Here is a 13,298-nt window from a genome sequence, read left to right on the forward strand (position 1 = left end):
GTTTAGTTGTGTATCTCGAAGGTGTGGGAGGGAAGGCGTAGGTGTACATACATATTTCCCATTTTCACCTTCAAATATGACAAATAACACTTCTCCTCGATTTGTTTTCTACCTTTGCTTAAGCATCCAGGCAGAAAGTCTAATGAAGACAACAGCAGCAAACAAAGAAAGAGTCAGTCCTTGTGCTAGCCTGCTAAAGGTTCAGTGCTTGGGAGTTTTATGAAAGCTTGTACTTAAACAGACAGTATTCTTACTAAAAAATCTTCTACTAGAAAGATGTCTCTGTTTTATCTCAGTCTTTAAGAGGAAGTACCTGTGACACTATCTATTGACACTGCTCTATTATTTTTAGTTTTCCCCTTCTCCCTCTCAAAATGTGTGAGAGAACTTAAAGGCAACCTCATTGTTTTAGAAAACTCCTGTGGTGTGTGGGAAGTCCTAATACACAGCCAGGTAGTCTTGCAGTTTTCTCATTGTGTATGATGCATAACTTCCAGATGATCAGAAGTTTTTTAAGGGCATGTACAACTAAATTGCAATGGCTGTAAAAGCACAGAGAATGAGCTGTGAAGGCAGAGGTCTTTTTCTCCACCCCTCAAATTCCACTGCTGAGTCCCTCCCAGCAGCCACTGAAACCACTCAAGGAATAAACAACAGATTTCTGAGCAGGTAGGGTCAGAGAAAGCTACAGAAAATACATTTCTGTAGAAATCACCATCAGGCAGTAGAACTGTACACACAGGGAGGGGTGGATAATGTAGTGATGCTTCCTATTTGATATTTATTTGAGGATAAAAAACTTCTTGTTCAAATGAGATTTATTTGAAAGTAAATAGAAATACCATGTTGCCTATGAAAAAGGGTAAAACACCAGAGGACAGAGAGGACTGATCCCCACATCCCCCTCCTCCTCTGGGCACAAAGACCCGAGTATTATTAACTAATCTCTCAGGCAGATGTTCAGCTGCAACTGGGCTCTTAATACTTCAGAATGAACAAAGCCCACCAGAGGTTATTTAGTTTGCTTGTATTTTTATATCTGTCTGCAAGTTAACTCTTTTTCATTCCACGAAAACAACTGAAACATTGACAAACTTTTAGAGCTGCATTCTTTAAAAAATAACTAGAACCCCCAAAGTACTTTACTTATAACAAGTAACCTTTTTCAGTCTTGCACCAACCATTTTTAAAAACCTTTATTAGCTGAGGCTGCAGTTGCTAGGAGCAGACACCTAGCTGCTTCAGCAAACATTTCTGTGCGGGGTTTCCCATTTGCAAAATTTTCTGTAAACAGCTTTAATGGTTGTGCTGAAAAACTCTCAGGGAGCAGTCAATACAATCTGAATTGTGTCAGACAGCAGTTCATGCTGGTTCAAAACACACTTCCCACTCTGGCTGTTGAGCTGTTGATCTGGCAGGCTGCACGAGTGCTAAGTACCTGTAAATAACATTTTGAAATGGATCTTCCGTGGTTTATTAGGAACTTTCTCTATTTTGTTCCATTCTCACCCTTTTGTAAGCATTACCAGGAAACTGCAACTTAAACATCAGTGGCTGTTTCCACTCTTTGCAACTGTTTCTCAGCACAGAGCTTATTAGAATTGTTTGTCGAGCACCAACTGGAATATCCTATTTTGTCCACTTTCTTTGATGTACTGAAATAAATAATCTTAGGATTCCTCATGCATGTTCCTTTCTGGTACAGGGGCTTTTGTCACTTGAACTGAGGAGCCTTTATATGCTCACTTAGTTCTTTCTGGAGAGGCACATGGATTTTCAGTGCCCATCACAGGTGGAAACAAACTGGGCAGCATAACCAGGAACACGACACAGAATCAGGAATGAGCACAGTAACGGTGTTACTGTTTTAAGCAGCATTGTGTAAAGATGTATTTGTTTGTGCTACATAGAAACAGTGAATTTTCCGTGGATAAAAGTGCCCTCACATACGTTGGTTTAGATGACAGGAGATAATTTCAGAAGCTATTCCAGACATTTCCATAAAAACAGCCAGAGCCGTGTAGGATAAAGTAATGTAACCAAAGAACTTTTCCCCAACTACTTACTGTAACTCCCAAAAGCTTGTTTTTATATAACTGGGTGGTGTGAATTGACAGATCTGGCGCTTCTGCCTGACCTCTGCCTTTGTAAACAGCCCCCAAGGTGTTAATGGTGTGTGTGCCCACAGACCTGCTCATTCAGGCACAATCCCATTACCCTCCCTCCCCTCATCTCAGGCTCTAGCAGGGCTGGGGAGGCAGTCAGGTTCACGGATACTGGAGAATCTGCTGTGAGAATTAAATTAATTTCATGAATATACATAATTTACAGCAAATTGTTCCCCAGAGCACAGAGTATACTCATTAACTCAGGCTTCAATGGTAAATGAGCAGAGCAGCCCTTTTTATTCCTGAAATCTGTTTTTTCACTTTTATAAAGGAAGATTTATGTAATCAGATTTCACCCTGAATACCGTAAACAGAGAAGTGACACAGATGCATGTTGCCATTAATGAGAAGGGATTGCTTTCAGAAGTTGTCTTGAGACTAGAGCATAAACAAGGGCTTCAGTTATGAGTAGGATGATTCTGGGAATTTCTGCTTTTGTCCTGATGGGCTTGTCCTGCACTGCCACAGAGCACAGCACAGACTGTGGCTTCTCCTGAGAGCTCATCTGAGCCCATACTTGGGCCAGGCTGCATTCCAGGGAGCTACTTCTTGTCTAGCAAGCATTGAGGAGTGCTCCAGGTTTCCAGCTTGGAGTGTGTGGTGGGAAGGACATCCTGGGGATGGATGGTGGTGCAGGTGCCCACCAGCATCATTCCTAAATGGAGCGGTGGGACACTGGGGGACAGTGCCCATCTCTGATTCCCAGGCTCCTCTGAGCCTCCCTGCACTGCAGCCTGCCTGCTCTCCCCCAGGCCAGGATTTTGGCCAGTGAGTCAGGAATGTGGACAGTGCCTGTCCTGCATGAGAGTCTCTGATCACTAAACCCACTCGTGTATCACACAGGGGCCTGTCAGGGACAGGTACACTGCCATGCAAAAATGTTCCTTCTGAAAACTAGGCTGTAATTGTCCAGGGGCCAAGGTCATTGAGTCTCTTACATCTGCAATTTGGTTCCTAGAAGTGCTAGGCAGCTCTTCAAAGCTTAACATCTGCCCTTTACATTTTGTTGTCATAACAACAGCACAAACCATCTCCTTGTGACTAATCCGCTTTGCTTTTCTCCATCCAGATTTTGAGAAAGAACCATAAGCATAGTTTCCCTGCTCTTTCTCCCACTGCCTCTGAACATTTTCTCCCTCTTCCCTTTCCAAGACTGCTGCTGGGAGAAGCAGGAGCTCTCTAGGACGATGGACAGAGAATTTAACCTTAGAAAGTGACTGTGCTATTCTGTCTCCCACTGAAGAGCACAGCAACAAAAGGCTGCTCTGCTATAGAAATGAATCCAATTTACTGACTGGAGAAGTAATAATAATGTAGGAAGCAAATATGAAGGATTTTAACCTAAAATGCTGACTCTGATTTTAACACAATATTTATACCAGATTAATATAAAGAAGAAGAGATGCTTCTCTATTTCTTGCTTTCATTGAAACAAATTGCAGAGAGCTAGCAGTGACCACAGCTGCTTAGCTAAGTTTCTCAACACTATTTTCAAGTGCTTATAACTTTTTCAAATTACATATTTCCTGGTCAGTGTTTCTTTTTTGACTGCAGATAATTTTGGAAATGTAAGCAGTCTAAGCAGGAATGCCATATTCCATAGTTATTTTGCTAATAACTATGAGAGAATAGGGATGGTCCTTGTGTTCTAAAAGCAGGGGTGCCAGGCAGACCCACCTTCCTGCTTGGACTTCTACTCTTTGCCCTTCACAACCCACAAGGTTGCCCAAAACTTTGTAGTGCAACTAGGGCAGGCAAATTCTCTCTTCTTTCACTATTTCCATCTTATTTCTACAGAACAGCTGTGGGGAGATAGTGTGTAAGGACAGTGCAGAAGGCAATTTTCCTCAATGAGTTACAGCTGTACTGATTGCTGAGTAGTGGAGGCAGCCTTGCCTGCCCAGTGAGGATGGGGGTTATAAAAGAGTGGGGAGCTGGTCCAGAGTGAGTTGGAGTTTGGACTTGGAGTTTGCTGGCTGTGCTGTGAGGAGGAAGGGACAGGTGGCTGTACAAGGGACAGACAAGGTAAGAAGATGCTGTGTGAGGGACAGACAGGGTTGGGTGGCTGGGAAAGGGACAGGTTGGGGTTAGCCAGGCATGCAGAGAGGAGAGAAGGAGTCAGTGCTGTGGAGCAGCTAATAAGGAAAGGAGACAGAGTTGTCTCAGAAAAGTCCACTGAAAGAAGGCATGTAAAGTTTTTAATAAAGGGCTGGTGATGGTGCTAGTTGTGTCCATCTTGACATAATTACTACAAACAACTAATGTATCTATGTAAGGATGTTTTAGTCAACAGTCAGAATAGAAGACTTTTTCAATTTTATAGCAATAATAAATAATAATAAATAAATAATATGCTATCAGCATAAATCATAGCATAAAAGGGAGTATTTTAGGTGAGGTGTGCTTAGCAGTGGTGCTGGAGACTCCTAGAAATAATGCTCTCCAGCACCAGGAATCTTGATCCTAAGGAGTCCTTGTCTGTCTAGAAAATAGCTGCACAGGCCACTTATGAAGTGTATATTGCTTCCTCTTCTAAGGCTGCCTTTCACTAACCATCCAGTTGTATTTCTGATTAAATGTTAGTCTCTCAATTTATGTTTTGTCAAGAACTGCAGGTTGCTTTTGAATAGCTTTTGTGTGTTCTCTAATTGAATTTTTCTTTATTATTGTTATTGTTACAGTATTTAGGAACCTTTACCACAGCTCAACGTACTGTGCTGGGTATGTAGTGATAAGTGCTGGTTTCCAGCATTGTCTTGTTTTGTCAAGTATTACTCAACAGGGTAACACAATTTGGCTCAAAATAATGAACAAATGTTGTACTCAGATTGTGTATTGAGATTGGACAGCTTTGTGTGTGTGCACGATGCACCCAGGTCCGTGCCTCTGTGTGTGGTTCAGAGGGGAAGGAAGAGGAGGGAACTGTGAAATTTCAAAGAAGCGCTCGCACTAGAGAGCGAAGCAGAGATAAAGGTGGGCTCCTGGTAACTAACCTTCAGAGAAAGTCAAACCAACATTGTTCACAGAGTCACCAGATAGGAAAAGATGTTTACAAAAGCAGCTTCCTCCCCTGTTTAGGAACCTAGTCTTTCTTTTATTAGTCAGTGAAAAATCTCATTAGTTTTACAGCGTACCATTCCCTAAGTGGTATGTTGGGACAAAAAGGACCATGGCTTCTACTCTGTACATCAGTCATGTTTTTCTGGTGTTGTCTCATGAACCAGCCACAAACTAGCTCAAATTGCAAGAGTTAGGTATCTGCAAGGGTTTCCACCTGTGGGTGGGAAGCCAAATGCCCCCTTCCAATCTTCTCATAAGTTCAGCAATAAAATACAACCACGATGCATTAACAAAAGATTAGACCCAAAATTAGATAATTTGCAGACTCAGAGTTAAGGACATTCCAGAACATACTGTCCATGCTATGTGTCATGTCCAGTCCCTCAGTAACACTTGACAACAAGGATAGGCTGTCAGCTCATTTCAGCTACTGTAGCATTTCTTTACTGAGGTACTTATCTAATCAGTGCAGAAATAATTTTAACAGCTGCAGCAGGAGACTACCTGTGCAGCTCTACAGAACATGCTGCCCATACATCTATGTTCTATACCTTAGAAGTTGTAACAAAGTTTTGCATAGAAGTAAAAAATTCTGGTGTCACAGATTTCTTAAGACAACAACCTAGCCAATAATAGGTTGTTATCAAACATTGCAAGGACCTGATCCTACTCCAGCCTATTCTAATTATTTTGGAAATCAGAATGTAGGCTGTGGATGATAGTGTTCAAGATCAGGTAAAGCTCCAACAGTGAAAGTGCCATCCAGTTTTTGGTGGTTTGCATGTGTGTTTTGAAAGTGAATGGGTAGCTTTTTGTCTAAATTCAGGTTATGTGCTATCTTGATGCAATGAAGAAAGGTCAACATTATTAGTGATGGGGAGTGCTGCTGGGCTTTGTTTTTTTTTCTCTGCAATGCTCAAGGTTCAGATCCCATTTTATAAGCAGAGTAATTCCACTGTCACACACGTGGAATTATACTCAAGGAGTTCATAACACTGTTCAGCTCTAATGGGGGTGCCTGAGAATTTTGGCTTCTTCTGGAATTGTGACTCAGACCCTAGCACCTGCGAAATCATTTAATCACAAATCACTGAAAACTCCCCTCCTCTTGCCTTTCTGGAATAAGCCTCTTTTCTTTTGCTTTGTGCTCTTCCTGAATCACCTCATGATATAATTTCCAAATGTGACAGGACTTGAAAGAAAGGGTTTTCATTCAGGCCATTTTCACACTGATTATTACATCAACTCAAGTGAGTTCACCAAAGGCCTTGGCTTGGTGTGCCCAGTTTGGCAGAGCACACAAAGCTGATGCTTCAAGTTTTGGTTAAAAATTTAGAATAAAATAAATGGGGCAAAGAGCAGAAGGAAGAACAAAGAGTGGCTTTCAATTTGTAGAGCCTGTATGTAAATATGTTCTGGTCTTTCTGTCTGTGCACATTGTGATGGTACAATCAGCAATGCACTGTCTTTAAAGCCAGGAATACACCAGTGCAACTGCTTGGCCTGAAATGTTCTTTCCACACACCTTCCCCTGTGGAAGAATCCTTTACTGAGGTGATACAGCTTTGTGGTAAAATGTGCCAAGATCATTAAGGAAACAACAGGATTTCTGCAGGTGAGCAAATTTGGTGTTTGAAGAGCACTGACATTATGAAAAGTGCTGCTCCAAAAAACAGAAAAGAAACAATAAGTTACTTTGTTTTTAAATCACAGGAGGCTGCTTGCATAACATAGGATGAAAAAGCTGTAGTGATGGAAATAATGTGATATTTTTAAGAGGCGCCCACCACAGATAGAGAATAGAAACACACGGCCATAAAGAGATCAAAGTAATTGATGAAGTCCTGCTAAGATTTTCCAGTCAGTGTGTGTGTATGTACATATGTCTCAAATAAAGAAAATGTTTGGCAAGCAGTGAAATTATCATTTAAGCACTTATGGAAAACACCATCAAAGAAGAGAAAAAGCCCCAAACTTTCATTAAACTCATGGCTTTGAGTTTAAAAACATCTGCTTTATGCAGAAGAGAGATAGATGTCAGGAAGTAGGTGACTAATGAAATGAAAATCTGAGAATCCTTGCCTTAGATAAACAATTATTAGAGAAACATTGAGCCAATCAAAAGAAATAAAATTCTGCAGAAGCCTAATGGTAAATCCTTTAAGTAATTCATAACAAATAATCCCAGAAAAGCATAAAACAGCAAGCATGCTAATGATTTACTGGGGCTCTTTTTTCATGGTGCTACCCTAAGCCCCAAGCATGTATTTTATTCCACAGTTAAATATCAGTAGCTGTCTGAAAGGTGGTAATTACATTTGTAATAACCACAAGCATCTATAAGCACTGTCCAGTGCTATTTGTAAGAGCTCAGTGAAACACAGGCAGAGAGCTATGAAGTCACAGCATTTGTATCCAAGCTGCATGCGTTGAAATAGGAACTATTGTTGCACAAAAAGACAGTGGGATCGTTATTTTGAATTATCTTGTTGAAGGCTCAGTCTCCCCATAGCTGCTGGGAGTCTGTGGCAATCAGGGCATCTCTGAGCTGGGCATTGGAACAAACTGCATTCCACAGAGCTCCAGCACTGCCTCCAGAGACCAGTGAGAGCGTACAGTGCAATTTGTCACTTGAAGTAATGACCCACCTGCAGCAGCTTCCTGACTCTTTTCAGGTTGTGTATCAGGAGCAGATTCTTCTCCTGCGAAACTCGGTCCAGCTGTTCATCCACTTGTATTATCAAATTCTGTAAAAGGATCATGGCCATTGCTTCATTGTTGGCTGCAGCCTCCCTAAAGAACCAATGAACAACAGCAATGCACATTTACAATGTTGTATGATTTGTCAATCTAGCAGTACAGAAGATAATCTATTCAGAAATCTGGGCAGCAAAAAAAAAAAAGACTTTAAGTATATGGTGACTTGCATATAGTCAGAGCTTATAAATAATGATTTTTTTTTTAAATATTACTATAGATATTCACCTATAAAAAGAGGGTGAGGTGGTAGCACAGACAGTAGAGTCAGCCAGAGGAGACAACCAGGGTTTTCTAGTCTCTGGTCCAGTGACTATTTAAATACTTCCAGCTCACTTGTCAGAGGAAATGGGGCTTATGCAAACTGTCCCTCTCACTCAGTCACACAGATATAATTTCTGAATTCGCTGCCCAGTTTCAGACAAAGCTGGCAACAGGCTTGAAGTCCAAAAGATAGAATGTTCTTACAAATTTCATGGCGATCTGGCAGGTTGGTGGAAGGAAGGAATCCAAATTAGCGCCTCCACTGAGGAAAACGGCAGTAGTAACTTGCTCCAGGAGGCAACAGCCAGATGGCCAGGCAGCAGATACATCTCCTCACACCAGGCACCAGATGAGCCTTCCCCCAGCCAAACTATTTGGGGATACAGGAGGACTCTGAGGCTACTGGTGAAGGGTATGTAGGGGACACAGCACACAAGCACAGACAAACCCAGGCTTTACTGGTTCTGCTGCTCGTGGTACAGCTTGGTGCGTGCAGGGCCACAGCATTAGTGAGCAAAACTGAGGAGGAAAAAGTTTGGACAGCATGGCATCCTTGTCCTTGGGATAGCCTCTCTCCTTGCCTCACAAACAGCAGGTGCCTGTTTGAGATACACCTGCTAGCTCCACGTCTGGTGAAAAGGAGATTTTAATGTTACTCATGTTGCCACAGCCCCAGAAATACAAAGCCAAAACCCATAAAGACAGATTATACTCCTTAGCAGATTTTTTTCCCCCAATAGTCCTGTGGATTTAGCTTGAAAAATTAAGATGCCTCTTTCTGGTATGGTATTTTTTTCTCCTTTTTTTTTTTTTTTTCCTGTTAGTTTGGAATTTTCTTAAGATAACGCTCAAATGATTTGAATACAAATTTGTGCATAAATTGACCTCCTAGAGAACAGTTCCTGTAAACAGCTGGCTTGCTCCCCAGAATTATCCAGCTTTAAGTGCAATTTTGGACAAGTGAATGATTTTATGCTGCAAGAGGTAAATGGATAACATTGAAAATTAACTTGCATTATTTTTTAAAATCCATCTTTATTGGATTTTTGTTTAGGAGCAAGTTCAAATGCGAAACTCCGCCTCCCAGTATTCCTTAAGTTTAAATGGCTAAATCCATAACTAGTGAAATAGTGTTATTGGAGTGTAGATACCTGCACAGTTTGTAAATGAGCACCCCAAAGCCTGCCAGCAAACCAAAGAATTGCTGGGGATTGAAATGATAGGAGTCAGGATGAATGAAATCCTACCAGTCCTGGCTTTCTATCCATTGTGCTAGTAGGTGCCTGATTTCCATGGGGAAGTTATCATCGTAGAACTGGTCCACCTGCTCCAAAAACTTTATTTCCAGTTGTTGAACTTGACTCCATTGGGACATACTATAAAAGAAAGGAATTAAACATGACTGCAATTGAAAAATGAATATTAATTACTATTCCAGACTTCATAAATCAGTTCTTTTCATTGTAGCTCTTATATACTTTGACATTTTATTCTGTCTTTCAAAGCAGGCGTTACTTGAGTAAATTTAGTCAGATAAAGGAAAGAGGGAGAAAAGTGAGCAAGGCCATTAAAGAAGTTCTGGCTCTTACACTTGAATGGGCACCTCTGCCAATTCCCTTCCTTTATGTAAATTTTCTGAGATACTTTATGATGGTTATAAAGTGGCTAAATTTACACTCCTCATCAAGAGAAGAGGTTTAGGATTGTGTTCTTCAAACCCAGGTAGAACTATTCTTATTGAAGGGTAGTGGAAAGCAATGATTTTGCTCTCTTCTTGCTGGATTCATACCACTCAGTTTTTTCCTGAAGTTATCACAGTGGGCTGTTCCTAAAGCCCCATATTTCCTGTTGGGAGAGAACTGCTTTACAACCTAAATCTAGTATATCTTCTCTACTTTAAATTGCCGTGGAATTGTATTTGATGAGCCCTGGCATCTCAGTCCTAGGGCTGAGATCAGTGGGCTCTGCCCTGATCCCATACCAGAGATGCTCTTCCATGTCATTTTAACTAAAGACACAAAATATAGTCAGGGGCTAAAGACTGAAGTGGGCCAACAAACTATGGATCTGTTGGGATATTTTTGATAGAAACTCTTCCTGAAGAAAAAACCCAAGATTTCATCAAAATGGACATTTTTGTAGAAGAGGACCTTTTTATATGCAGCTTTTCTATTTCCAGTTCTGAATGATAGTTTCAGAAAGTCAACAGTTTCAAATAAGGACATCATATTTTTAATGCTGTAGTCTTTAATGTTGCATTTTTTAAAGTCAGAAGAAAAAAAAAAAGTAGTATCTCAAGGCTTAATGGAATCCTGAGCACTTACTCATGCAAAAGTAAAAGTGACAGGTTTTAGTTTCTCAAGGAAGGCTGATAGGATGATTCTGTGTGTGGTATGAAGGACACTGTATATAATGTCACTGGTAATGTGCCCAGTGACATTTCCCTCCTCTTTATTCCCTCCATTCTGAGAGGAAAAAAATATTGCCTGAATATTTACTCTGTTTCTTTAAATTGCTGAGGAGGAGTTAGGTACTGGAGTGTTTCGCTGTCTGTTGCTGTACTGAGAGTTACAAAGAACCCCAAACCTTATTTCTGGTGATTCATACAGGGAATCAAATTCTAATGCATTAATAATGTATAGAATAAAATCAGAGAATTGCTAAGGTTTGGAAGGGACCTCCAGGATCACTGAGTCTGACTGTAACTTTTTTCCTGAATTCACATTCAGGAAAAAAACCAAACATTTTAAAGTCGGTTCCGTTTTGGTGGGAGTTTTCATTGTAAATGCTAGTAAATTCTGGTGATTGTGATGTCCTAGCAAGATTAGCAGGGAAATGCAATATTTTTTTATCTAAAGTTAAAAAAACCAAAAACGCAACCAAACAAACAACAAAACAAAACAAACCACCAAAACCCCCAAACAACAACAACAACCAAAATAAAACAAAAACACCAAAAAGAGCCAAAAAACCAAGAAAAAAAGGCAAGATTTTGTCCGGCCTGCAGCCCCTTAGCCTGCCAGGTAAGCTGCAGGGATGCTCACACGCATGAACTGTCGCAAAGCACACGGGTGGGGTTTGTCCCTGGGATTTTTGCGATGTGCTCGGTACAGCCCATGTTCCCTTTGCCCAAAAGGTTTTGCAGGGACAGCTGAGAAGGTTGGGGAGCTGTAGCTCATTGTGTAGCTGTCGCTTCATTCCCCTGAAGGGAACTGAGCGAAAGTTTTCAGGAAGGAAAGAAAGTTTTCAGGGGCAACACTCTACGAGAGCACATAGTGAGGCCAGCGGGAATGGGCTCAGACTGAGAGCAGGCTGAAATTAGACTTTGGGAAAAAGTTTTTACGGTGAGGCGTTGGAACAGGGAAGTTGTGGATGATCCCTGGAGGTGTTGGAGGCTAGGTTAGATGAGCAGCCTGATGGAACACAAGTCCCTGTCCATTATTACTCAAGGGACCTCCATCTACCCGGTTTTTGCGCGGCAAGGAGCGGGCGCTGCGCGTCGGCGGGGATGGAGCAGCCCGCAGCTTTCCGGGTTTGCCGGGGGCCGGTGCAAGTCCCGTCCCATCCATCCCGTCCCATCCATCCCATCCCATCCATCCCGTCCCGTCCCTCGGTGCCCCACTTGCCTGTGCCCTCGGGCCGCGCTCCGCTCCGCCGCCGCCCCCGCCCCGCGCGCTTTAAGCGGCCGCGCCCGCCCCGCTGCGCTTCCCGTGCGTCAGCCCCGCTGGCTCTGCTGCCATGGGCGGGATCCTGTCCCTCACCCTCACCTGGCACCGCCGGCTGCCTGCCGTCGGGAGGCTGGGAAACACAAAGTCTCTGCCCTTCGCGCACTGAGGGTGGGATGGGTGGCTCGGGGTTCTAGTCTTCCCCCGAAAGTTTTGGAGGCTCCGCTGTCAGCACTGCCCCAGCTCGGCTCAGTGAAAAGGCAAAGGGCAGCTCCTGGAGGAGATGGGCAGCAGAACACAACGTCTTGTGGCTTAGAATCATAGAGGGTGGACACCTCCAAGAACATAGAGTCTAATATTTAACTAAACATCACCATATCAACATAAGACCCACAGTGAATTTGTTTTTTCATCACTTCCATGAATGGTGGCTCCACCACTTCCCTGGGCAGTCCATTCCAATGCTTTCCACGAAAAGAATTCTTCCTGATGTTCAACGTGAACATCCCCTGGTGCAGCTTAGGACTAACTCTGCTCAGACCTGCCCTCTGTCCTTCAGGTTTCAGCTAGCATAGGAGGCTGGTTAGTTTACGTGGACTACATCAGGACAGAGAATTAGTAATTTGAGGACCACCCAGGAAATAACATTGATTAGTAATGAGATTTTGTGCTGTCAGTAGGGGGAACTATTGCACTGTATTTCTTTTAAATAAATATTGGTAACTATTTTTCTTTTTACATTAAGCACTCATTTTCTGAGCATCCTTAAGCAACTGCTGTCTGTAATAATGAGAAGACAGGTAGTTCATACCATTGCAATAAAACAAGATAGTAACAGCTTTTCAATCCCCTTTTTGCTTGCTGTTTCTCCGCTTAACCTAGAAAATAATCTATACGGTGGAGTGGTTGATATTAAGACAATACAATGCTTCCTATTATCGGATGGAGGTATCTGTTCAGGCTTGCTTCAGGAGGCCATAAGCCAGAAGTTCAGCTAGGTGATCTGAAAATCGAAGGTAATCAGAGGTCATCCTTCATCTGAGGTTTGGAGGTCAGCTTCTGGGAAGATGGTTCCCGTTCCCTTTTCCCCCCTTTCTCCTCCACTTCCTGGCAGTGGAGCGGTGAAGGCAGGTCGGTGGCTGGGATGGAGAGCAGCTGTGGAGCCAGCTGTTGGGGCTGCAGGGTGCTGGGTGTCAGCCACGGCTGTGGAGGCAAGAGAACAGGGGCATGGTCCTCACAGCAAGGGGTGCAGGAAAATGGCTGGGGTCACTTGTGTTAGAGTGAGTCTGGGGCTTTGCAGAAGCTGGTTGGAGAAAGAGGAAGGGAAAGGCACTTGGTTTGGGAAGGGGAATAAAGAGGATTGTGGTCTAGGGCATTAGAGGTG

At 42.6% G+C, this 13,298-nt stretch overlaps 1 protein-coding gene across 1 annotated transcript in view; it reads right to left on the minus strand.

The window, feature by feature from the left end:
- STAT4 (signal transducer and activator of transcription 4) overlaps positions 1-11,903 on the minus strand; it is a 39,963-nt gene extending 28,060 nt beyond the window's left edge. The window contains exons 1-3 of the mRNA XM_033065449.1: positions 11,876-11,903; positions 9,497-9,625; positions 7,877-8,021 (exon numbers count right to left, since the gene is read on the minus strand). Of these exons, the coding sequence (XP_032921340.1) occupies positions 7,877-8,021; positions 9,497-9,624 (273 nt within the window). The 5' untranslated portion in view covers position 9,625; positions 11,876-11,903. The remainder of the gene's footprint in view (positions 1-7,876; positions 8,022-9,496; positions 9,626-11,875) is intronic.
- Between the last annotated feature and the right edge of the window lie 1,395 nt (positions 11,904-13,298).

This window comes from Catharus ustulatus, chromosome 7, assembly GCF_009819885.2.
Source record: "Catharus ustulatus isolate bCatUst1 chromosome 7, bCatUst1.pri.v2, whole genome shotgun sequence".
NCBI lineage: Eukaryota > Metazoa > Chordata > Aves > Passeriformes > Turdidae > Catharus > Catharus ustulatus.